Source organism: Neomonachus schauinslandi, chromosome 2 (genome assembly GCF_002201575.2).
Source record: "Neomonachus schauinslandi chromosome 2, ASM220157v2, whole genome shotgun sequence".
In the NCBI taxonomy this organism is placed as follows: domain Eukaryota; kingdom Metazoa; phylum Chordata; class Mammalia; order Carnivora; family Phocidae; genus Neomonachus; species Neomonachus schauinslandi.
Window position 1 is genome coordinate 68,807,250 of NC_058404.1, and position 26,390 is coordinate 68,833,639.

Below are 26,390 nucleotides of genomic sequence, written 5' to 3' on the forward strand. Positions count from 1 at the left end.
TTCCCATCATCCCTTCCTAGCTCCACGGTTGACTTGAAAAAAACAATAGCCTCACAACCATAGTAGCTGTGAAAACTAGCAGCCTATTAGTCACTGGAGGGGAAACATGGGTTTGAAGCTCCTTGAAAAGACTCATGCTCAGAGAAATGTCATATTTGATCCATCTTGAAAATCCCGGAAAAGCTCCATCCTTAGGTCTTGTCATTATTTGACCTGATTTGGTGTGAACAGCTCTATCTCATGGGCAGACATCAAAAATCATCAGCAGCAACTGTTTAATACCACAGCTGCCTGAGGGGACAACACCAGCTGGGGCAAAGAGAAGCAGATTAAAAATCTTAAAATGAAAAACTGAGAAATGAGATGTCCATAGGGGTTTTTTTTTTTTTTATTGCCATAGGGGATTTTGAAAGGCTCCAACATATTCCTAGAAATCTAGAAGGCTATGAACGTGTGCAGTGCTGTGCACATGCTCAGGAAAAACCTGAGAAGATCCTAATCTCTCACCTTTGGCTAATCTTGAAGCTCTATGCAAGCAGGAAATGAAGGCTAAGGGGGAGTTGTAAGCTGCCTGCCAGAGCATTGAAGGTATGCCTCAGCACACACAAAGGCCAGAAGACATATTGATTTGAGACATTTAAAGGAATTTCTCCAATCATTAGCTGACCACTAAGCTAACCAAGCAGAAAATTCAGAAGGCACACATTACAAAATTTAGACAATTAGCCCGGGAAAGTCATTAAACAACCACCAAAAACAATAAATAGCAACAACAACAAGCCCTAGGGAGGGGAAATAAATCTCATTTCCAGAACTGACACACTATATTATTTGAACTGTTAATTTTTTAACAAAAAATGATGAGACAAACTGTGGTAGTTCAGAGTAGGCTGAGAAAGACTGGAAGAGGGCATCCTGGGCTGGGGTGTTGGGTCCCAAATGGGGTGAGGAGAACATGCACAAAGTGGACGGGGGTAGTGGTAGCAGTGAGACATTGGTTATTGACAGGAAGACTGATCAAATAAGTAAATACATAAAGAGAATGGGAATCAGGTTTCCCGCTATAAGAGAAGAGAGTTACAAATATGGAAAGGGAGAAAACTAGCACAAACACCCTAATGAACCCTAGGTAATATTATCTGAGAAGGTTGTGTAACACCTTCACCTCAGTGCTAAGAGGAATGCCTAGCACCTGGGTCTTGGTTTCTAAATATCATTTTCCACTAACAAGAACCAGAGTTCCTTCACAAAATGGATTATTCCAGGGCTGGGGAAGGGAAAGATGAACCTGGAACATCTTTTAGTGCTAAAAAGTAAGTAAGTGCCCAAAGAATGATGGGGGCAGTCAAAAGGACACAGAAATGAGATCGAAAGAGCTCCCTCTAGCCAAATCTGGGACAATCTGAGCATCAAAATGTTATGAATGGATTATAGCCCATTGCACAAAATAGGAAATCCTGAGTTCATACTGATGTTAATTAATTAATTAAACATTTGACATGGAATGAAATTTTTACATAAATTCAAAGTATTTTCTCACGAAATACTAATAATGAAAGGGAAAAGTAATTTTACAAAGGAGAAGCCTGGCAGATACGACCTCCATCAAGTGACCTTAGTGAACCTCGCCAGTAATGGGACAAGTCACACCATCGCCATCCTGTGTTATTCCTACCTGAGGATGCACGGCCTGAATCTAATCAAGAGAAAACATAAGATAAACCCAAATTGAGGGACATCTCCAAAATAACCGGCCTGTGTTCTCCCAAAGTATCAAAGCGTGTGAAAGTCGCAGGAAGATTGGGAAAGTGTTCCAGATTTAAGGAGACTAAAAGAGATGAGAAAACTAAATGCAATATGTAGTTCTTAAATGGATCCTTTTGCAAAACGGACATTATTGGGAAACTGGAATGGGGTCTGACAGACGTGTTAATTTTCTGATTTCCTCTGCTTTTCCCTGAAGTTTTTATTGGGGAATAATTATTGACATATGTCCCTGCATAAGTTCAAGATGTAGGGCATGATAGTTCAATTTACATATATTGTGAAATGATTACCAAGTAGGTTTAGTTAAAATCCATCATCTCATGTGGATACAAAAAAAACAAATGCCTTTGTAAGGAGAACTCTTAGGATTTACCCTCTTAACTTTCCTATACATCACACTGCTGTGTTAGCTATAATCATCATGTTGCACACGACATACTGGTGCTTCTATATCTTGTGCCTGGAAGCTTCTACCTTTTGAGTGCTTTCCTCCAATTTCTCGCCCCCCGCCCCCAACTCCGACCTCTGCTTACCAGTCTGATTTCTTTTTTTTTTCCTATGAGTTTGGTGGGGTTTGTTTTTAAATTTCACATATAAGTGAGTTCAAACATTATTTGTCTTTCTCTGTCTGACTTATTTCACCTAGCGTAATGCTTTCAAGGTCCCTCCGTGTTGTCACAAATGGTAGGATTTCCTTATTTTTTATGGCTGAAGAATATTCCATTGTAATACCACAACTTCTTTATTCCTTCATCCACAAAGGGACATTAAGGTTGTTTCCATGTCTTGGCTACTGCAAATAATGCTGCTGTGAACATGGGAGAGCAGATATCTTCCTGAGTTAGTGTTTTTGTTTCCTTTGGATATACTCCCAGAAGTGGAATTGCTGGACCATATGGTGGTTCTATTTTTAATTTTTTGATGAACTTCCATACTCTTTTCCATAGTGGCTGTCCCAATTCACATTCCCACCAACAGTGCACAAGGGTTCCCTTTTCTCCACATCCTCTCCATTTATTATCCATTGTCTTTTTGATGGTGGCCATTCTAACAGGGCATGAGGTGATATCTCATTGTGGCTTTAATTTACATTTCCCTAATGATTAGTAATGTTGAGCATCTTCCCATGTGCCTGTTGGCCGATTGTCTATCTTTGGGAAAACGTCTATTCGGGTCCTTTGCACATTTTGAAATTGGATTATTATTTGTTGTTTGCTATTGAGTTTATGAATTATATATTTGGGGTATTAACACCTTAGCAGATATACGGTCTGCAAATAAACCTTCCCATTCTCTAGGTTGTCTTTTTACTTTGTTGATGGTTTCTTTTGTTGTGTAGAAGTTTTTTGGTTTGGTGTAGTTCCACTTGTTTGTTTTTGCTTTTATTGCTTGTGCTGATTTTCTCCGATTTTGATAGTTATATTGAGGTTATGTAGAATGTTCTTATTTGTAGGAATTAATACACTCAAGTATTTGGGGATGATGGGTATCATGTCAATCATGTACTTTCAAATTGTTAAGGAAAAAAAGCTGTTGTACTGTGCTTCTACTTTTCTATAAGCTTGAAATTATTTCAAAAAGAAAAAAATCTGACTTTTAGGGGCCTACTTAAGAATAGTAAGATTGCTACACTGAGAACATTTGGTTTTGTTATTTATTTTGGGGTGTGTGTGTGTGTGTGTGTTTGCTGCTGTGTGTTTGTATAACATTGAATCACTGCTGATGGCCTAGCATTCATGCTCCAAACCAATCCGGAGCCAAACCTTCAGCTCCTTAATTTACCTCTTTTGACTTTTGTGGCTCAGTTGTAAGTTCAATATAGTGTGTGTAAATCTCCACAGTTGACGTGTCTATTATTTTTATAAGATTTTTAAACTCTTTGCGGGCGCCTGGGTGGCTCAGTCGTTAAGCGTCTGCCTTCGGTTCAGGTCATGGTCCAGGGTCCTGGGATGGAGCCCCGCATCGGGTTCCCTGCTCGGCGGGAAGCCTGCTTCTCCCTCTCCCTCTACCCCTGCTTGTGTTCCCTCTCTCGCAAACTCTCTCTCTGTCAAATAAATAAATAAAATCTTAAAAAAAAAAAAAAGATTTTTAAACTCTTTGAAATACAACTAATTTTTAGCTTTCCATTGTTCCTGGGTGGGGATTCAAGATTCAGGGACATAGGATATTCTGAAATTAAAATGGAAGATTATAAAAAACTGACTACATACAAGGATTTTCCTTTTCTATTCAGCATAATTACTTCTATAATACATTATTTTTATTAATTTTTTTTCAAGCTTTTACTTAAATTCCAGTTAGTTAACAATATACAGTATAATATTAGCTTTGGTTATAATGCATTATTTTTATAAAAAATGTGGCACATTTGCATGAAATGATTCTCTTATAATCATTAATCAAGCTATTATAAACTATAAACAATACCTGCCCCATACATTTTACTCACTAGCTCTCTTGTCCTTTAAACTTTCTTTTTTTTTTTTTTTAAGATTTTATTTATTTATTTGAGAGAAAGAATGAGATAGAGAGAGCATGAGAGGGAGGAGGGTCAGAGGGAGAAGCAGACTCCCTGCCGGCAGGGAGCCCGATGCGGGACTCGATCCCGGGACTCCAGGATCATGACCTGAGCCGAAGGCAGTCGCTTAACCAACTGAGCCACCCAGGCGCCCTAAGCTTTCATTTTCTTTCTTTCTTTTTTTTTTTTTTTAAAGATTTTATTTATTTATTTGAGAGAGAGAGAATGAGAGACAGAGAGCATGAGAGGGAGGAGGGTCAGAGGGAGAAGCAGACTCCCTGCCGAGCAGGGAGCCCGATGCGGGACTTGATCCCGGGACTCCAGGATCATGACCTGAGCCGAAGGCAGTCGCCCAACCAACTGAGCCACCCAGGCGCCCTCCTTTAAACTTTCTTGAAATTATTCCCAGTTATTAATCTGTATTTGTAAGTAAAAGCACTCAGACAAACCAGACTGTAGGGATCTGCTCCTCCATACCTGCTGGTGGTGGGAGGGAAAAAGAGGCTGCAGAAGGGGCGCCTGGGTGGCTCAGTCGGTTAAGCGTCTGCCTTCAGCTCGGTCACGATCCCAGGGTGCTGGGATCGAGCCCGCATCGGGCTCTCCCTGCTCGGCGGGGAGCCTGCTTCTCCCTCTCCCTCTGCCCCCTGCTCATGTTCTCTCTCTTGATCTCTTGCTCTATCTCTGTCTCAAGTAAATAAAAATAATCTTTAAAAAAAAAGAGGCTGCAGAAGCAGGCAAGTGGAGAGGAGTGGGAGGGAAGGAAGCTTTTAGGGGAACTCAGCTCTGATCTTCTCCCTCCCTTGCTCATACTCCACCCACAGAGACGAGCTGAGTGGCCTCTGAGAGTCAGGCCAGGTCACGCACGAGCCCTGGGGATCCTGTGATGAACAAGACACATTCTGGGCTCTTTAAGGAGCGCTGAGTTCGGAGGGAGAGAGACTGCTGCACTAGACATTTAAGCAGGTTCTAATAGTTTCTACAAAAGAAGTCAAACACAGTGTGCTAAAAAAGGAGAAAAAGTGCTGCCTGACTGATGGGGAATAAGGAGTCTTTTCAGAAAAGGTGAGGTTTAAAGCCTCGGGCCACGTTTGTCAGGAGAGGAGGAGGGAGGGAATTACAAACAAAAGGAAAAGTTGCAGCAGAAGGCTGAAGGTCTGAAAGCAGGACTTCAGAGCTCACAGAGGGACAGGTGAGCGCACAATGGAGCGCACTGTGGGTATCAGGGAGGAGGGACCAGAAAGGCCCATGTGGGCAGACCATTTAAAAAAAGAAAACAGACGGAAAACAAACAACAAGAGCACACACCCCTGTGTGCTGTGCTAAGGAATTCTGGACTTGGTTTTGAAGGCTACGGGGTGTCGGCGGAGGGTTGCTGGAGAACGACACGGTCAGCTCCCGCCCCCCTGCAGGGATCTGTGGTTCTAGGGAGTGGGAGGGAGTGTCCGACCCCCGGCACTGTGAGAATTGCTGGCTCCCTCCCTCCAGCTAGCTCTCTGCTCAAGTGATACCTCCGACTCCACAGCCCACCCCCACAAAAACAGCATGCCTGGCATTTTCTATTCCTTATCGGGCTTTAGTTTTCTTCATGATACTTCCCAAGTACTTGACTTACCTGTTTGTTGATTGCCTATTATTGCTCTCTCCCCACCACCTGGTAAGGTGCCGAGCATACAGTAAGTGCACATATCTTCTCGAATGAGCAAAGGGTAATGCAAACCTGTCACTAATCTTGGTCCAAAGAACTTGGGAACCCATAAAGCTCAGATTTTAGGAAGGGAAATTTGCAGTGGCCAAGAGGCTCTGAGCACTCAGGGAGAGGGATGGTGGGGTAAGAAGCTCCAAGAGGTTCTTCAGAACGACATACTTCCAAATGAGATGGCGAATCCTATCAGATGATCCTTTTTGCTTCACCCCCCCCCCCCCCGCCACCCTTTATAATGGGAAGGCAGGACTTAGTATTCTAATTTAGGAATGTTGAAACCTAAACAAGGATTTCAATGGGGAAAGAGAATGAAGCCTAGATCTTTCCCCTAACATACTGTCCAAAGACAGAGTCTGGAATCATGAAGCTGGTGTTTTTCTGAATTCTCCTAAGATCTCAAAATGGATAGACCATATCCTGCAGAACTCTCAGGTCACATGAGGTCTCGGCTTGAACAGGCCACCTGCAGCATCTTATATGCATGGCTCTAAAGGACAGGAGGATCAGTTATAATACAGGGGTGAATTCATCAACAAAGTGCCTAGATGAGTATCTATCCTGGGAGGTAGCTTCCTGAGCCTCCACAGCTATACATCCGGTGGAGTAGGCAGAGTCCAGAAACTTCTCAGAATACTGGCTGATGGCTCAGGTCCTTAGCTTTCTTGAGCCACATGGCTAAAAATCACCTCGAATCATAAGAGAAATAGACAAGTCTCAACCATCTGAAAACTAGTGGCCTTGTTTCTACATCTTTCCAATTTGAGAATCAACCAACTTGTTTCAATTTCAGGCAACCAAAACCTGATATTATGGATATGCAAGGAAAATACAGTCGTGGTTTTATTGCCTGGCATATGGGTAATTATGAGAACACCAATGAGAGAAATTCCAAAGGAGCTGTCCTTGTCAGGCAGAGCACAGCTGCGCTGCCAAGAGCTTCCAGATCACCTAAGCTGCCCAAGCTGCCAAGAAAGGAAGAGGTACGATCATTTGCTTTTCTGAATCATCACAGAAAACAACAAATTATTTTAACATGAATTAGAGAATGCTGTTTAGTAGTAAGACTACTAATAATCAGTTTTATAGTTCCTTTTAACCTATCAGAACATTTTGGAATTTATATTGGATTTCCACAATAATGTCCATACTGTGGGTAGGTGGGTATTATCCCCACTTGATAGCTGAATAAAACAAGAGGTTGTAGACGTCAGTCCTTAAAACTGCTTATTTATCATATGGGTGAACCTGGAGAAAATGGCCATCTCCTTGATTTGCAAAAGCTGAGAAAGATCTCAGTGTATGAAGTGGAGGTAAATCTATAACCCATGTCAAAACTCTTGCAGACTGGTTAGCAGAGTAAGAGTATACCAGTTCAAATTCAAGTGTTTCCCATTACTATCTATGAAATCTTGAGCAGGTTGCATAATTTCCCTGTGTGGGTTTTTAATTTTTTAATTTTTAATTTTTTTAAAAGTGCATTTGACTTTTCACTCCATACTTTTAATGAGGTTTTTTTTTCCAAGATTATTTATTTATTTATGAGAGAGAGAGAGAGAGTGAGAGAGAGAGAGAGAGAGCACGAGTGGGGGGAGAGGCAGAAGCAGACTTCTGGCTGAGCGGGAGCCCGATGCTGGATCTCAGGACCCTGGGATCACAACCTGAGCTGAAGGAAGATGCTTAACCAAGTGAGCCACCCAGGTGCCCCCTATATGGGTTTTCTAATAAGTAAAATGGGGAGTTAGGATTTGTAACTAAATATTTGATAGAGTGATCATGAGAATCAAGTAAAGAATGTATAAATATATATGAATCAATAACGATTTCCTAAGGTTCTTTAGCATAATCCCACAGCAAAATGCACTTTGTAGTCATCCAGAATTTCAACATTGAGTATGACTAATTTCCATGATAGAAAGGGAATGGGATAGCTTGGATTAATTCAGAGATTCCTATTTCCTACATGAGAGAGTCTCCTTGCTCCCTTGCCCTCTGTCACCAGAGATCTGATTCATTAGCAATTAATTATATCTATTTGAAACATTCTGTGAGGGACCCATGGAAGTCCTCCTTGGTAGGTCCTGACCCCAGGGACACTTTGTATTAAAAAAAGGGAGCAGTTCAGCTGCTAACATTCCTCTGTGATCTGATTTTTGGGCTGGGTCCAAATGAAATGATTTATTGCAATGTGTGTGGAGGAGGCTTGGGCTAGTTACTTTCCATCACCGAACTAATTTTGTGTAGGATCAGAGCAATCATAGATTAAACGATCCCAAATGCCTCCTTCTATCATTCACTAAATCCAATTGAGATATTTTTGTACATTAAAAAAAATCTGTTAAAAGACTTTTCATTTTGGAATGACTTCAAATTTATAGAAGAGTTGCAAGAACAGTACAAAGTGAAACATGATATTCGTTACCCAGAATAGTCAGTTGTTTATTTGCTTTAATGCTTTCTTTCTAAATGTGTGTGTGTGCATATATACATATAAACACACACACACACACACACACTTATTTTTCTAAATCATTTGAGGGTAAGTTGCAGACATGATTCTTCTTTAACCCTAAACATTTCAGGGTGTATTCCTAAGAACAAAGATGTTCTCTCATATAACTGCAATACAATGATAAGATCCACAGAGTTTAACATTGATACAGTATTATCTATAGTTCATAATCAAATTTTATTAATTGACCCAATAATGTCCTTTGTGTTTTCTCCTCATCCAGGACCCAATCTAGATTTTATACATTTAGTCCTCATGTCTCTTCAGTCTCCTTCAATTTAGAACAGTTCCTTAGTCTTGGTCTTTTATAATACTGACATCTTTGAAGAGTATAGACCAGTTCTGTAGAACATCTCTTAATTTGGATTTATCTGATGTTTTCTCACAAGTAGATTCAGGTTATATGCTTTTGGCAGGAATCTCAGCTAAGTCACATCATGTCATTCTCAATGCATCACTTCAAAGAGGCACCTGATGTCAGTTTAACTTATTGTTGGGAACGTTAATTGAGCACCTGGTCCCATCTTTTTCCTTCCAGAGATCAACGAAATACTGTATCACCCCAAATAATCTCTCTTTTTATAAACTAGACTGTCTTCTAAATTTCTAGATATACATTAGAAACTTGTTCCCTAAGTCCATTTTTTGGACCACCGCACAGGATTCAGTAAGTACTCAAGCCTGCCCCTCTATAATAGAGTCCTCTTCAGGGAAAATAACTTGAAGCGAGTGTTCTTATATATTCCAAAGCAAATAATGAATACAACGTGTATAAAGCCTCCAACAGGGCGCCTGGGTGGCTCAGTCGTTAAGCGTCTGCCTTCGGCTCAGGTCATGATCCCAGGATCCTGGGATCGAGTCCCACATCCGGCTCCCTGCTCAGCAGGAAGCCTGCTTCTCCCTCCCCCCACTCCCCCTGCTTATGTTCCCTCTCTCGCTGTGTCTCTCTCTGTCAAATAAATAAATAAAATCTTTAAAAAAAAAAAAAAAGCCTCCAACATAATGCTTTACCCTGGCCACCAGTGAGTGGCTGCCACGATTATCATGACTCTACTTAGCTGGGATGTCAGTACAGTTTCCATTCTTATGCTGAAGGAATCCAAACCATGCACGGAAAGCAGCCTCAATAGAGTAAATAATTGTCAATGGTACTGGGGACTTGAGGGAAATCCTTCTTCTCATGAAGACAGATGGTTGAAAATGGGGATGTTTTATATTCACATTCTTGAGTTTGGACCTTTACTTATAAATCTAAGTTTGGAGCTTAATTATAATGTTTCTAAAAGTGCAATTTATGATACTTAACAGTATGTATCATTCTTGTATACATTTATCCAAAACAAAATGCTCTCACAAATCGGGCACATTTCTAAACTGCTTCTACTATATTTCCCCAAATTTCTTTCTTTCTTTCTTTTTTTTTAATTTCAAGTTCTATCTTCTAGTATCTGTTATTTTCCCTTCTTGATTTTTGGTTCACTTTTTTTTCCCACATAAATAATAGCCACTTATGTGTTGTCAAATTTACATGTATATTACATACACTTTTAACACCATCCATTCCTATCTCATTTCTTGGCTTGCAGATGTTCTCACTGCCCCCTCTTCCATTCTGATACATGGACACAATCTCAGTGATGGATACTTCCTTTCTCTCATCCATTCACTCACATCGAATCCAAAGGCAGTAATTCTCAAATTTTAACATGCATATCAACAACTTAGGGATCAAATGAAGGCACAGATCCTGATTCAGTTGGGCTGGGACAGGGCTGGGGATCTGCACTTTTGTAGAACTCCCAGGCAAAGCAGTGCTGCTAGTCCAGGACCTTGAGTAACAAGGTGCTTGAGGATTTGACACTGAATTGCAGTTTGAACTAGGAACAGGAGGGGCTTGGACCAAAGGGGAGAGGGAGACAAGGAGGGATGGCAGGGTAAAGGTAACGTTAATGTAGTGTCTTTGGGGAAGCGCATGTGGTTTAATCCAGCTGGATAATAGCATGCAAAGAGGGGTATCTGGTGAGGAGGCTGGGGAAGAGGAACCAGCTGGGGCATTTGAGTGCACGGTGCCAAGAAACTTGGATTTTACTGGGCTGACTTTCAAACAGAAGTAACAGTATTAAACTTTCATTTTGGAGGGGTTCAGACATCGGCCTGGAAGATTGATTAGACCTGTTTGATACGACAGGGAGATGAGAGAAATTTGGGATCAAGACGAGGCAGGGAGACACAGGACAAGCCATGTGAGAAACTTTGAATAGAAAAAGTCTGTAGACTGAGCACTTGCAGATGAGAAAAAGGGATGATAACTGATGACTTGAGGCCCCCAGAAGCAGAGGGAGATGCACAGCTCTAGGAATTAACACACAACAGCAGGAAGGGGGCATTTTTCTCTCACTGTGAATGAAGTGTCACCTCCTTCCTTGCCATCCCAGAGGGTTATTTCTCACTCATGCTTTTCCTGTTCTCCCACATCTACATCTCCCCATATATCCAAAGACTATTGTGACTTGCCTGTCAGCCTTTAGAGGATAACTCTGAAATCTGTACCGTGTTAAAGATCTTTGCTTCAAAGTCTACTTCTTATAGTCTGGTATGACAATATTCTGACTACCCAACTCCTTTTGGGGGGTCATAATATATATATATCATCTGACTGATATCTGATGTACCTGTATTAGTCAAGGTTCTCCAGAGAAATAGAACCAAAAAGATGGACAGACAGATTGCTTTTAAGGACTGGCTCACACGATTGTGGAGGGTGGCAGATCCAAAATCTGCAGGGTAGACCAACAGGCAGGAGACGCAGGCAAGAGTGATGTCGCAGCTCAAATCCAAAGTCAGGAAGCAGAATTCCCTCTTCACTGGGGACAGCAATCTCTTAAATCCAACTGCCTGGATGAGGCCCACCCACATTATGGTGGGTAATCTGCTTTGCTTCAAATCTACTCATTTAAATGTTAATCTCGCGGAGCCCTAGGGCGGCCCGTGGGGGTTGGGGGCGGGGAGGGCTAGATGCTGGAGGCCCCCCGCCCCCCCCACTTCGCACACACATTGGCTCCCAACCCAAGGCAGGAGGACTGGGGTCGTGGGGCGGGACGCGGTCTGCGGTAGGTTGCTGCGGGATGAGAGCGGTCCGCGGCTCCGAGAAAGCCTCGGGGTCACAGCTGTGCATCGGCCACAGGAGCGTTCCTCCTAGGCCACCAGGCAGGGCCCGACCTGTGGCTCGGGGTGAACTTAGGGCGGGGGCGGGAACAGCCGCGACTGTGCGCAGGTCTCTACCCGACCCACCTCCCCTCCCACCGCGCGTCACTGAGCCCCTCCCCCTCTCCCTGGCTTTACCTGGGGGCGTCTGTCTTTTTTTTTTTCTTTTTAAGATTTTATTTATTTATTTGAGAGAGAGAGAGAGAGAATGAGAGAGAGAGCATGAGGGGGGGAGGGTCAGAGGGAGAAGCAGACTCCCTGCCGAGCAGGGAGCCCGATGCGGGACTCAATCCCGGGACTCCAGGATCATGACCTGAGCCGAAGGCAGTCGCTTAACCAACTGAGCCACCCAGGCGCCCGGGGCGTCTGTTTCTTTCCCTGGTTGGTTCTCCGCCAAAGCCTGAGGTTAGCTGTGAGGACTGTGAGACCAGCACCGCGGGCTCTCAGCCTAGTGGGCTCTTCAGGTCTGTGCCCCCCGCGGGGAGAGAACCCAGCTCGCACAGCAGGCGAGCCAGAGGCACTGTGCTGCGGTCTTCGGGATCCATTTGGATCCTCAGGACCCTAGAGCAGGTTGAAGCTGTTATCACCCTCACTTCACAGCTGTGACAACCGAGACCAGGGAGGTTGAGAAATTGGTCCAGTGTCACACAGCTAGTAGGCAGCCGAGTCGGGATTTGAACCCAGGCAGTTGACCTGTGACCCTCATCCTGTCCAAAGACACCACCTGTGTCTGGAGCACAGACCATGCTAACTGATGGAGTCTACAAGAGGGAAGCCATCAGAATAGGACGTGGACCTTGGAGGGGGGAAGGGTTGCTGGTCGGTGGCATGGGTCTGCAGGAGCGAGGCCTGTAACACGATGGTTCCGCTGAAGGCAGATGACATCTGGTCCCCGCCTGACCCTGCCTCGGCCCTTGGCTGTGTGACTCTCCCCTGGCCTCGGTTTTCCCTCTCTCCTGTGGGGCAGGGGATGATCGCTCTTTCAGTTGTTTTTTGGGGGAAGCATGGAGTTTAGGGGGACCCTAAAGAACTTACTTTCCTGACAGGTTAGCTCTGCAGCCCTCTGTGGCAATCACTGCCCAGCAGGAGTCAGCCCTCCGGGAGCAAACACTCTGGAGAAGCAGCGTTTTTGTCACTTGTCTGAACCTTCATCTCCTCGCTGAAAACCAGGTTCTAATAAAACCTAACATGGGCGGGGGGTGGCACCTGGGTGGCTCAGTTGGTTAAGCGTCTGCCTTTGGCTCAGGTCATGACCTCAGGGTCCTGGGATCGAGCCCCACATCTGCATCGGGCTCCCTGCTCCCCGGTGAGTCTGCTTCTTCTCCCTCTCCCTCCCCCTGCTTGTGCTCTCTCGTTTTCTCTGTCAAATAAACAAATAAAATCTTAAGGGAAAAAAAAAACCTAACATGAGGCCTGTTTTGAGCAACCTCCCTTTCCACCCCCACCGGAGGGGCCCCTGTCTTCCAACCTGGTTCTGAGTTCCTCCGGTAGCTGGCACAGGCCCGGATGTTATAGGTGCTTTGTCTGTCATCCTGCACCCCCCCTCCCCCCCCGCCCCCTCAGCTACCAGAAAGATCCCACTTGGACTGCTTTTTCCACCATTGTCCTGTGCCCTTCCAGCAGTGCCTAGCACCTAAATATTTGTTGAATGGCTGAGTGAATGGATAAGGATTAAATGAGGTGATACTATCAATCAAGCTTATAAGATAAAAAACAAATATTAATCACATCTAAAAAATATCTTCACAGCAACTTCCACATTCGTGTTTGATCCGAATATCTTGGTACCATGGCCTAACCAAGCTGACACGTAAATTAACTATCACAGTACCTATCTCATTCAGGTGTGAGGATTAAACACACATAAAGCATCTGACAAAACTGTCCCCACACCAGGGAACCAAAAAGCAATGTGGTGTGTGTGTGTTTAAGTTCTTTATCAATGGCATGATTTTAAAGTGCTTGAGGGAATATGGAAAACGCCTTTGAAATTTTCATGTAATCCAAAAAGGAGTTTGAAATACCTAAGTTTACTTCTCCCTATAGTCTCTATTTTTTTTTTTTTAAAGATTTTATTTACTTATTTGTCAAAGAGAGAGAGAGCACAAGCAGGGAGAGTGGCAGGCAGAGGGAAAAGGAGGCTCCCCACCAAGGAAGGAGCCCGACGAGGGGCTCGATCCCAGGACTCTGGGATCACGACCCAAGCCGAAGGCAGACGCTCAACAGACTGAACCACCCAGATGCCCCTCTCCCTATAGTCTTTTAGGTAACATATTTCAGTATGGCATTATGTATGTTAAAAAAGTTCTACTTAAAAGCATTTTTTCCCCCTGAGACTATATATATATATATATATATGGATGATTTCATCCTTTACATAGCAAATATTATATAATGCCCCTTACTTTCCTAAAATAAAATTCATAATTACACACATAATTTATAACAAACCAATATAATGCCCTAGATGTACTATTTAAAAAAGTAACATATTACAATATATTTTAATAGGGAGATACTGAAACACTAGATTAGAAAATATAATGAAGCAGGCAGAGGCTTGCATCTATATGTAGTCTCCATGAATGCTGTAATTACAAATGAAGGACTCAAATTCATTAGTATAGTAGCTGTTGTTAATGTTGTTTTCCAAATTTATGTTAATTCTTGTAAAAACCCTGAATCTTACAATGTAAAATCTTCCCTCGATTTATGCAACGGGTAGCATTCCTGGAAAATTCAGCATATATTAAAATCATGTGAAAAACACATTGGGCTTTTATGTAAAGCAGAATTAAATTCTTAGCTTAGATAATTATGAGCAGCTTTTTCACCCACATGAATGTCCAGCAGAACATTTAAAAGTCATGCAGGAGGGGGGGACAATTCCTCATTCTGTGGGGTGTCCCATACATTACAAGACATTTCTCTTACCATCCTCAGCCCCCATCCTCTATGTGCCAGTAACTCTCACCCACCATTAAGCTAACCAAAAATGTCCCTACATTTCCAAAACCTCCCTGCTGAAAATCACTGACATATATAACCACTCTTTCGGCATGAATTAATGGAAATGAGACCTCTAAGTTTTTAAGAGCTAAGATTAAATTAACAAATCACATGCAGTACCAGGGAAATGTTCAAGATAAATTCAAAAGGTTTATTGCACCAAATGCCACAGAAAAATGGATCAAAATAATACATGAACAAGTTTTAAGAAAAAATTTCTATACACTGACACTGATACCTATTTACCTGATCAAAAATATAAAGTCCTATCAATTTGTCTTACTGGAGCTTCAATAATAACAAATCCCAGAATTTTTTCTTTTTAAACACCACTTAAATTTAAGCATATTGCAATCTTGCTCCCAAGATATATGGTCACCAAAATTTTGACATTTAAAAATTAACACTCAGAGGGGGCTGCTTGATTTAGGTAAATATTATATTAAAATATCCCTTCCCCCACAGCACAATAAAAAACAAATGGTTCACATTTACCAAGAGAAGCTGAAGATTTTTTCAATTTAATGGTGAAAGTATGCATGAACAAAATACTTTCAAAAGTACGTATTAGTGGGAAAATCCAGACATTTAAGAGAATTTTAGCGTCACTTTATATTCTTTATTTTTATGTACAACCAACTCTAGTGAAGAACCTAAAAAGCTACAGACTAAATTTTTTATAAAATCTCAGGACCTAATTATAAGAGCCTAAACAATAGTTTAGTATCACTTAGCAAGTGGGGACTTTCCTCCCTCCAAAAAAGTTACTTTTGAAAAATATGGTAAGTTTAAAAAGTTGCGATGTGTAAACGGCAGTTCCATGGGATGTGAAAAGATTATAGTTACTTTTATTAAAAAACAGCACACCTCAGAAAAATGGATTGAAGCCTGTACAAAAAGCTATTTAACACTGATAAAAATAAAATACTTTGGAATTATGCACAAGTATGGAAGCTACATTTAAAATTTTCATTGTCATGTTTAAACATACACAATTATCTTTACATTCATATCACTCGTCAATCTATTAAAAATAAAACCGCAACATGCTAGAAAGAGGTCCATCACAGTAACATTTACACACTTCTGCTCTGTCATGCCTCACTAGCTTGCTTAAAAAAGCAAGATGCTACAAAAGTTACACTCAACAGGTAAGACTTAAAAGTTGAAGAAACCCTAAAGGTGGAATCCTGTCAACTGAGGTAGTTTTCTTTCTTTTTTTTTTTTTTTTAATTTTAATTTTTTTCTTGAGGTGGGCATTGGGAGAGGGCGGGATTCCTTTCTTGCCTCTTGGGCTACGACAGAATGAAGCCACCGGGTGGTGTGAGTGGGTGTATCTCAATGCAATTCCATGAGATTTTTTTTTTTTTTCTTTTCCACTTTTGGGAAGAGGTTGAATTTAAGACAAACAAAACTTGAGTGTTATTTAAAGGAGGATTACAAAAAAGCAGCAACATTCTTGGTCTGTTTTTGTAGGCAATAGATGTGAGGATTAGGTTCTGACTGGAATCCTGAGTGTCACTGGGACAACCCCCACACGTGACCCACCTGTAGTTTTCCAACAGACATTTTCCGAGAGAGAGTTTTAGAACAGTAGATTGAGGCAAATTAAATTTTCTCAGGCTTTGAGAGGACTGGGCTAAATTCTGATGTATGGAGTTTAGAATCAGCCATTTAAAGCTCAATTTCCCCCCACACGGGTCTAATTTTCAACATGCCGCTATGTATACACATTTTGAATGAAACTGGCTTTGTATCTAGTTATTTTCTATGAATCCCTGGAAAGCGGTGAATAAGGGAAAGTGCTCAAAACGTGTAAACAAGGAAAGGGGAAAGAGAGATGAGGGGAATGCTCTCAACTGGTACAGATAGGAATGATGTAATATCAGCTATTATAATTTATTCACACATTAACGAGAAACAAATGAGTGAGCTGAGCCACAGGTGAGGTTCATTCTCTGTGTAACTAACAGCAAGCAGTGATGTCACGGAACTAGAGACTTAAACCGCCAAACTCAGATGTTAGAGGAAATAAGATAAACATAAAAAGGATGGAAAACTTCAATCTTGTGAAAGAAAGACATAAGATAAAAATTAAAGATCTTAAGAGCCTTAATGCACCCACCTACATTTCACATCATAAAAAGAGAGAAGGGAAGGCAGCAGTTCTGACCTATTCCTAAAGAATTATTACACCTATTTTTCTCCATTAGTACTGCGGCTATACCCTTTCAAACAAACAATTAACTTGCATTTGTAAAAGAATAAACTTGGTGGTTTACAATCAGGATTTTATCAAATAAAAAATCTGAAGTCATTCTAACCCCTAAAAGGGAAGTTACTTCATAATCTTAGGTACAAATGGGTACATGACAAGGACCGGAATTAATTCACACGGCAGTGAAAGGAAATCAGAGCCTGGTTATAATCAACTGTACTCGAGATCTACAACGTGCTAACAATGTTGTGATTTGCAAGATTAGCGCCTGTCTTTTCACAATCTAATTCTGAAAAGTCTTTTCCTTTACCCTGGACATCAGTACATGGTCTGACATGGCCAGAGTTCACGGCCAGTAAACTAAGTGAAGTTTCTTTTACATTTAACAAAAAATTAAGGTTTCTGAAAAAGTGAACTATGCTAATAATCCCTCATTTTGGCAGGTTTTATAATGGGTAAGTTAATTTCTGGAGAGGTGTTTTGCAAAGGACTTAGGGATTAGAAGGCACAGAGATGATAATGTAAAAAGTGAGATCACTTATAGATTGTTGGTCAGTGTACAAACTAACTCCTTTCCTGCAAGGCCAGCTGTGCCTTTGAAAGTACAAATAGTCATTTGTATTAACTATTACAGGAAGCTTCGGCTGGAAGAATTTAGCAACAGAAACACTCTTGTGAGCTTACAGAAATAACTTTGGTAAGTGGCCTCTCTTAAAAAGGCTGCTGAAAGCTCTAAGTATGAGGATAAAACATGGTACCAGACTGTGTACTCTGCTGCTCTGAACTAAATCTTGATGAGATTAAGATGCTACACTGATTCCTGGGTTTATTGCACCAACAGTCTGTCTCTAACCTACCTGTGGCTGCATCTGCAACAAGGTAAACTCCAAGAAGATGTGGAAACAGTGGCTCCCTACAGCACCCTCTGCCCAATGGTCGATCCTCCTTCCTGATTTCTGTCAGGCAGTAATGCCTACAGCCACCGGAGCGGAAGATGGCACAATGTGGCTTGCTTGCTTTCACCTTTTGTAAAAAACAAACTCTGCCCTGGAATCCAAATCCCTTGTTCTGACTGTCTTCTTAGAGTAGCAAATTGCACGTTCTCCACTCTGGAGAGCTCATGCTTAAACTCCGAAACGTTGTCCTACTGTAATGGTATGTACACCGGTTACCCCCGCTCCCAAGTCCCTTGTCGTTCTGCCCAAACACACACGGTGATCTGTACCAGCAGCTTAGTGTTTAGTGTAGTGTTTATGTCTCCTCCTACCAAAAAGGTCACTCTCTCTGTTGATTCATGGATAACAAAAGGCCAAAGAGTATTCACGAAAAACACAAATGCCATTATGTCAAGTAAACCTAAGTCGTCCAACGAAGCATCCGCTTGAAAGCAACAAAACAAAACAAAGCGATGGAATGACTGTTTGCTCTTCTCATGCTTTTGATGTCACAGAGAGCTTACTCCTTTCACCTTCAGTTGAGAATCTGATTTTTTTTTTTTTTCTTCCAAGGAAGAACTGTCCTGAGCTTTAGCTTATAAGAGTATCTGAGCGACGTAAGGAGAATGAGTACTGGCAATAGCAGTCAACAGAGGCAGGTCGTTGGATTCAATCCTGAATGGTGAAAAAAGAAAAGAATATTAAAGTAGCATGATTTTACAGGAAAGTATTATTGCTAGGAACCAAACTCGCCAGATCATTGCTTAAAACTAACGACAAAGTAAGAGATGGAAAGATGCTAAACCTGTTCTTTTAATATGATCTTCCAGTGGCCGCCGCCCCCCGACGCAGAGAAAGATGCAGGTGTGCTCTGTGTGTGTGTGTGTGTAGGTGTGTGTGTGGGGGGGAGGACACAAAGCTGCTCTTCCCACAGTTGGGGTTGCCCAGTTTAAGCCCAGAACTTTTCTATATTCCTTGACCATGTCATTGGGTTGTACTCTAACGTCTTCTCCAGTATCTCCTCATTCTTCCAGTCAGCGCTCCTGAACATGTACTGACTGTGTGTGTGTGAAGGGGAGGGGGGACACAAAGCTGCTCTTCCCACAGCTGGGGTTGCCCAGTTTAAGCCCAGAACTTTTCTGTGTTCCTCGACCACATCATTGGGTTGTACTCTAACGTCTTCTCCAGTATCTCCTCATTCTTCCACTCAGCGCTCTTGAACACGTACTGAGATTCCGCACCTAGGCTGGAATCAGGCTTAGGAAGATGATGAAGGTGGGAGTTTTTTTCTAAAAACTTGGGGATTTGTTCAACTGGTTAGACAATTTAGATCCTTACTAAGCATCTGAGCTACAGGATTCTGGGAGCAAAGTGACACTAAAAGATACTGAGTCAAGAGACATCATAGCATCAAATGGACGAGACTTTGGCTGCCTCTCTTACAGCAGAGGCGGATACAGCATGGTCACTGGCTAAACACTGCCAAATGTCCCGAAAAAAATTAGGACTGCTTCAGTCCTTGGAATATGTCCTATTTTTTTTTTCCCTTGAATTCCAAAAATGAAAAATCAAAAATAAAATTTAAAAAGGTAGCTGGCATTACTTCATGGAACTTTCTATGCTTTCTCCAGTAATGCTGCCTACAGATCTCCTTTCAGGGTAGATAAGAAGTTCTTCAGTACCTTTTTGTGCTGCTAGCTCTGACGAGGAGGGGAAGGGGCTAGAGCGAGGCTGGATGTGACCCCCACTAATAATGCACCAAGAGGACCGAGAGATGAGGAAGATAACAAGTCCTTATGATCCTTCTAATAGTGTCGATGGACACCTGCCAGTCAGGGTCCAGGTGAAGATCCTAGAAATGTAAGGCACACATCTGGTAATAGAAACCTGGTGAGGCAGGACTCAAGTCTGAGGCTGGTAAAGAGATCTAAACAACTAAGAACAACAATAACGGCAACAAAGACACACTGCAAGTTAACTGCCAAAGCAAATGCCTCAAAAGGGAAAAACACTTTTTTGAATAAAGTATGGGGGAAAAAAATGTATGACAGGAAAGGCCAAGAGCCAAACAATACAGTAAGTCATATCCTGGGTGTGAAAGATGAAAAGTCTGACAAGAATGCAAAGGCCCAAGTCTGGAAATAATATCTTGATTAGCAGGCTTGATAGAGAATTTCAAGGTTGACATTATATACACAATAATTTCTTGTCCCGAATTAGGGGAATCATCATCACAGGGAAAGGGGTCAATTCCCCATAGAGACAATGTCTTTTTTGTTCGTTTTCTGTTGAAACATTAAGCAGAGAGTAACACAAGTCAGAATTTCTTCTCTGAGAGAAGGTATGGCCAAGACCCGACCCTCTGGAAGATGATCTACACTGTCAGTAACATCAGTATGTCTCCTCTTCCAAGGGGCTTCTAATGAAAGAGGGGAAAGTACGGTCACCCTGCGGACACGCAGGCGGCCCCTGAGAGTCCAGGAGAAGGCCTTTCTTGGCTCCTCCAGGGAGCGAAATGTAAACACAAGCTCTGCTGCATGTCTGACAGGTTCCACCTTCAACGTCTCACCGAAATGACTAGAAACGGGCAGGCAGAATGGGATTAAATTTTTCACTTTCAAGCATAAAATAATCCAGGGAGGAGACTAACATAAAGTACCACCAGCTTCTGCATTTGTTTGTTCTGCATTTGTTTGCGGGTATGAAACTCCAGTATCAGAGATACGAAAGATGGGAAGCAGCTGAGGCACACATCTCATGAACCTCAAACATTTCAGTGGGGCACTGGGGCCCGCAGGTTCTGGGTGAGACAGGCTAAGTGGGTTAGTCAGTGGGTGCGGTGCTAGGGTCAGCCCTATCACAGGGGGAATCAGTGGCAGAACTCACCCCAGTACGACACCTAATTCTTTCACATGGACTCGTGTGTGTCCACGAAGATATTCGGACAGCATCTTACTTTTAAGGTACATCTCCTGTAGTCTATCTTCAAGATGCATGATGCACTGTGAAGCCAATAACATTCACAATGAGGGCTAGGATTCAAGTCTCTGCCAATATTCTAAAGAGCTGGAATTCTCTTAATTCATTTCTAAGGACACAGCTATAATCTCATTCCTTCCCAACACACTTAAAAATTACAAACCATATCAAACCACTGGTAGGTATAAGAAAAGGTTTTTATAAAACAACAGTTTACTTTTTCTAATGACTATTAAGATCTTCATACATATCTGCTAGTCTTTTTTAAAAAGCATTTTTAACATAGCTGAAATCATTCGGTAAGTGCAATTATTTCCTACTTTTTAAAATCTTTGTAATAATCCTTTCCCCATGTTATTAATAAATCTTTATCAATGTAATTTTTTTATCATTAAATAATTTTTGAGAATGTGAATTACCATTATTTACTTATCCACATGGCAATCTGAGTTTTTGTTACTCGAAATAATTTTTTAAGGAGTATCTTTGTTGTTTTCCTATAGCTCCCATGATTTCGGCGAAATGCATCCCCAACAGTAGAGTGAATGGAACAAGGTTACTTTAAAAATTTTTTTTCCTCTCAAGAGTGTATTTTAACTAGGTCTTTAATAACAATAAAGAAAAGGCAATTATTCTCAGGACATCTCTACCTTTGGAATTGTGTCCAACTTCATTTTTTAGAGAATAGCAACCATCTGTGTCTTTCACCAGAGGCAAATGCTTTTGCATTTGGCAGGCAGAGCCATCCAAGCATCTTCAGTAAGACACCTGATGGCTTTGGCAAGGGTAATTCCATCATACATAATTTTTTCTAGACCATTACGCCTGTTGTTTTCAAGGTAAAAAGATTAACAGATGCATTTGAAAATGTTGATCTTGACCATCTGGGCTGATCAGCGACATGAAAAAAGTGTCTTTGTCAAGATGCAATCTTTTCAGTCTTTCACTGGCTTAAAATCTTAAAGGCATTGTGTTGAGTGGATGAAAAAAACTGCTAAGTGACTAAGAGTAATAATCAAAGCAAGGAGGATTTCACCAATTTTCATGAAAATGTTCCTCCAAGTAAACAGAGTTAAGTGGTAAAAGGATCTCCTGTTAAGTTTTCAGTTCCTTATGGAGTAAATACAAAGTTTTTAATAAGAGTGTTATAAAATATTAAAAAGAACATTCACATTACGTGCCATCCTTTGTTTTAAATGGTTAATTTATGGTGTCTTCATAGTCCCCATGAAAACTGTATGTTGTAATGTGGAAATAAAGAGAACACTGGTCTATATGGAACTTGAAATCAAATCATTTAGAATTTTTTTTTATAAAAGGTTTGATTACCAAATAGAACTGCTTTGGGTTCTGCCCTCCCCTTCCTGGGATTTTATTCCTGAGATGGATTTCTTTAATTTTTAACTTCTGAAATTTTAAATAGCCACTTTCTCCTTTCGAAAATACTGAAGGCTCTAATAGTCATTTAGTTGTGTTTCATTCAAGTAATTTTTTTAAGGAGAGTTTTAAACTGCAGATGAAATTTTCGTTGGCCTCGGTTTTGTCAGGTTAAATAAGTCATTCATAGTATTAAGTGACTAAACATACTCCTGTCCAAACGAAGTAAAAAGAATTAGCTATAGCAATTTATTGCCCGGATAACTAAGATGTCAAATGTAGCTATGTCATAAGAGTTATGTATTATAGAATAAAATATGGAAGTTTGGCAAATACTTATTAGTAAAAAAGAAGTATAAAATCTAATGTATCTTTCTTTCCCTACAGAAAAAGAGAGTTCAGCCTCTAAATCAGCATGATGCAGCTTGCTACTAGGAAGAAAAACTGCCTGCAAATATAGAACAAAAGTAAGGTCATCATAACCCGGAAGTGCTTCTCACATTACCCCCTGGGACAGAGGTCCTGCAAGAGTATGCTTCAGTCTGAAGCCCAAATAAAGATTCTGGTGAAAAGCTGTTGTCAGTCTTTGCAGCCAGTAAAATTACTTCATGAAACTATTTATTAGCAATCACTCTAATAGTAGCTGTTTCCTGAGAACTCATGACATGTAATGCTATTCCAAGTGCTTTACCTGAATCATGTGATTTCATTTTCATAACCGTATGAGGTAAGCTCCATCACCTCCTGAGCTTTACAGATACAGAAAGTGAGACTCTGAGAAGTCGCACAGGAAGGAGCAGAGCTTGGATCTGACCCTAGACTACCGGGCTCTACAGAACACGGACTGGCCACCGCTGTACACCGGCTGTCAGAGTGTCTCATGCTGGCAGAGTGCTTTGCCAGTTTTTTAAAAAGCAGTATCTCAGACCTAATTTTCAGAGGATTCTCACAACATGCTTCTCGAATGGGTACTATCTTCGTTTTACAAGTGAGAAAGCTGAGGTTCAGAGACGCTCAGGACTGTCCACTGTTACACGACTCATCGATGGCAAAGCCTAGACTTGAAGCCAGTTGCACTGAGGGGTCTTCCTATCGTGCCACACTGCCACAGCTTAGATGACAACCACACCGTATTGCAAATCACCGTCTTGAAGGCCACAGAGGTCTTGACTTTCTGAGGAATGTGGTGCAACTGTAGGTCTGAAGACCTCGGGAAAATTACCACCCCATTTGCATTACTGTAGGTAATTAATATTTAGCTTCCTCCTTTGTTATTAAATAGCTCTGTCTCTGTTGTGGAGACCAGAAGGGAGGTGACGGATACTCTGGTCTGGGGCTATACTGCAGGGGGCAACGAGCCCAGAAGGTGGGCGCTCTCTCACCTCAGCGCAAATCCCTGAGGTTGGTCAGCTCACTTACGCTTCTCCCAGCTATCTGCCCTTGAGCCTCTCTTCCGCTTTTGAGACCTTTCTCCTTCCCACTCAAAATATATTTTCTCTCAGTCTCTCTGCACACACACACACACACACACACACATTGAAAAGTATCTGTTTTCTACATTCGTTCCAATGCCTGCAGGAGAGCTGTTAATCATTTCCTAGGAGTTTATGGGCTCTATTTTGTGTTTAATAGAATGTTACGAAGTCAATTTTAAAAAATCCCATTTAAAAAGGAACAACTGATACCATCTTCTATGGGTATAGTACTTCAAAACTGTGTTTATACAAATGATATTCTGTTTTATCCTTAGCACTTTTATGAGAACGGTTCCTGAACAAAAGGAACTAGAATCCCTTCAGAAACTGGCCTGCTTGATGTCGATCCGATAAAGGAGAACTAGTGAGTTCTCCAAAGGAAGATTTTAAATTTCCTTTTATACTTGATCCCTTCCCCCATAGCTTTTTTCCTTTACCATATACCTTATTCAAAAAGATTTCCGTGTCACTGTGTGTTGTTTCATGGACGAGCTATTTTTACTGAAATCTACCCTGTTTGCTGGTGTTATGGTGCATGTTCTATTTTTATTTATGCTAATGTCCAAATATACGAAACACAAAACATTTGGGATTCTGATTTTAAAAGTGTTGTACCTATCTTTCTTTGGTGATAGGAGAACAAGTACTTACAAAATCAGCAGGGAGGTGAAGCTTGTAAAGCTGTAAAATGGAGTGGAGCAAACTGGACACCTGACTCGAGACCAAGACCTCCTGGCCCAGTTTCATGCCGTCCGTCACCTTCCTCTGACTTGTGGCTACCTGGACACTCCACTTGTCCGTGTCTGCGATAATACAGACCGCTTCGGCGATCGGCTCGTCAAGCACTGGGTGCTGGAAGGCAAACACAGGGGGTCAACTCTGCACAGCACTGCCAAGTGGCACTCAGAATGTCCAGAATGTTTCCGTAATTTAGCATTAGCCTGACAGTTCACAAGCTGCCAGCAGGAGCTACAGGAATTGAGAGTGTTATGGAGACTAAAATAGGAGTGTCATCAAATCGTCATTTGAAATTCACATGATAAAAATTGCCTTTAAGCGGTATTTTTTTTCTTCCACCCAGGAGGTACGCTATAAATGTTGTTAACGTTCACAGATAAGTGAAAAGATATGTGCCCTCCCTACATTCCAGGATAGTAAAATTCCTTTCCTTTTGAAAGACTGCACTCTCCTTTTAAAATGGAGAAAATTAGAATAAGGTGTAGGATTCTATTGTCATTTCTCCAAAACAAGGTTAGTCAGGGCAACTTAATATTCCCTTAAAGTTATAGCTTTAATCATTAAGCAGTATTTACTTAGTGACCATGTGTTAGATACATTAAGCAACTCTAACAACCAACTAAAATCAAATGAGGGACAAATTTATCTAGAGGAGTCCAAAAGGTCAAACGATGGCTACTGATGAGTAACTTAAAATGCAAAATCCTCAGTAACTATGTAGTTACGGATAGAGCAAGTTGACAACCAGTAAATTGTGCCATAGGGCCAACAGGGTAAACATTGAAGTGGTCAAGGCAAAGGGCTTTAAAAAAAACCCACCACCACACTAATGTCCTAAAACTGATCAAAGTATAACTGCTTCATCACCAGCACCTGGAATAAGGGCAATGTGGCTCACTGGGGAGGTCATGGATGGGGGATTCTCCAAACATGAATTACTTTAGAAGGCTGCAGATCCAGATATGGTAACAAAAAGGGACACAGAAGCTGGCTCAATTATTTTAAAAGGAGAAACTTAATGGGTACAAGAAATGTAAAAAAAAAAAAAAAAAAAAATCAAACTTGAAAAATGAGCATGAGTCATTTTTAAATCACTGGATCAAAAAGAAAAGACTAAAGACAAAGGGGTCAAGGGTTGAGACAAACCATCAGGAATCTGTGAGCCCATTCCTTGAAGGAGGGGCCTGAATCTTTTCTGCCTGAATTCTTAGCCCCTAGCACAGGACCTGGCATTTGAAAAATGTTACTAAATCAAAATGAGACAGGTTAAGTACAAGCAAATGACAGAGTTGATGAGCACCCTGCATTCCCTAAAACAGCATGGTATTGCTGACTTCTATGTTTGTAGGTTCCAGAACAGAGAAGAACCAGCCAAACATTTACAGAAGAGTACCTTAAAAGAAATACTTGAAGCATGACACATTCTCAGGCTACTACATATCTAATACAGAGCTCCCTGAATATATCCACAGGGCAACCCAATGTCTCCATCCAATCATATCATTTAGTAACTCCTCACTTATTTACTGAAGAATAAACACTTTTTTTTTTTTTTTAAGATTTCATTTATTTATTTGACAGAGAGAGTGAGCACAAGCAGGGGGAGAAGCAGGCGGAGGGGAGGGAAAAGCAGGCTTGATCCCAGGACCCTGGAATCATGACCTGAGCCGAAGGCAGATGCTTTACTGACTGAGTCACCCCGGCGCCCCAAGAATAAAGACTTTTTAAAGGAAGATGGAAGTAAAGGAAATGTAAATTGGTTAAGGAAAAAAAAATGAACGCTGGAGAGAGATCATGAGCAACTACTTTCGTTATAATTTAAGGGATGCCAGGGCTACTGGTGGTCCATCGCTGACTTGGTCTAAACTTCTTTGGGTTCAGAGAGTTGAAGCTTACTTAAGTTCCAATGATTCTGGAGATTTCTGATATGTATCTTTCCCAAGAAAACACAAACCCCAC

At 41.4% G+C, this 26,390-nt stretch overlaps 2 protein-coding genes across 4 annotated transcripts in view; one reads left to right on the forward strand and one right to left on the reverse strand.

Moving 5' to 3' along the window:
* C2H4orf45 (chromosome 2 C4orf45 homolog) overlaps positions 1 to 8,415 on the forward strand; it is a 52,763-nt gene extending 44,348 nt beyond the window's left edge. The window contains exons 4-6 of the mRNA XM_021698740.2: positions 6,778 to 6,967; positions 7,074 to 7,140; positions 8,363 to 8,415. Coding sequence (XP_021554415.2) covers positions 6,778 to 6,967; positions 7,074 to 7,140; positions 8,363 to 8,415 — 310 coding nt within the window. The remainder of the gene's footprint in view (positions 1 to 6,777; positions 6,968 to 7,073; positions 7,141 to 8,362) is intronic.
* Positions 8,416 to 15,924: 7,509 nt separating this feature from the next.
* The window catches only part of FNIP2 (folliculin interacting protein 2), a 134,721-nt gene continuing 124,255 nt past the window's right edge, over positions 15,925 to 26,390 (reverse strand). For all 3 annotated transcript variants that reach the window (XM_021699017.2, XM_021699016.2, XM_044912860.1), the window contains 3 exons: positions 24,345 to 24,545; positions 20,749 to 20,864; positions 15,925 to 18,537 (listed from right to left, as the gene is read on the reverse strand). In XM_021699017.2, coding sequence (XP_021554692.1) covers positions 18,459 to 18,537; positions 20,749 to 20,864; positions 24,345 to 24,545 — 396 coding nt within the window. In that variant the 3' untranslated portion in view covers positions 15,925 to 18,458. The remainder of the gene's footprint in view (positions 18,538 to 20,748; positions 20,865 to 24,344; positions 24,546 to 26,390) is intronic.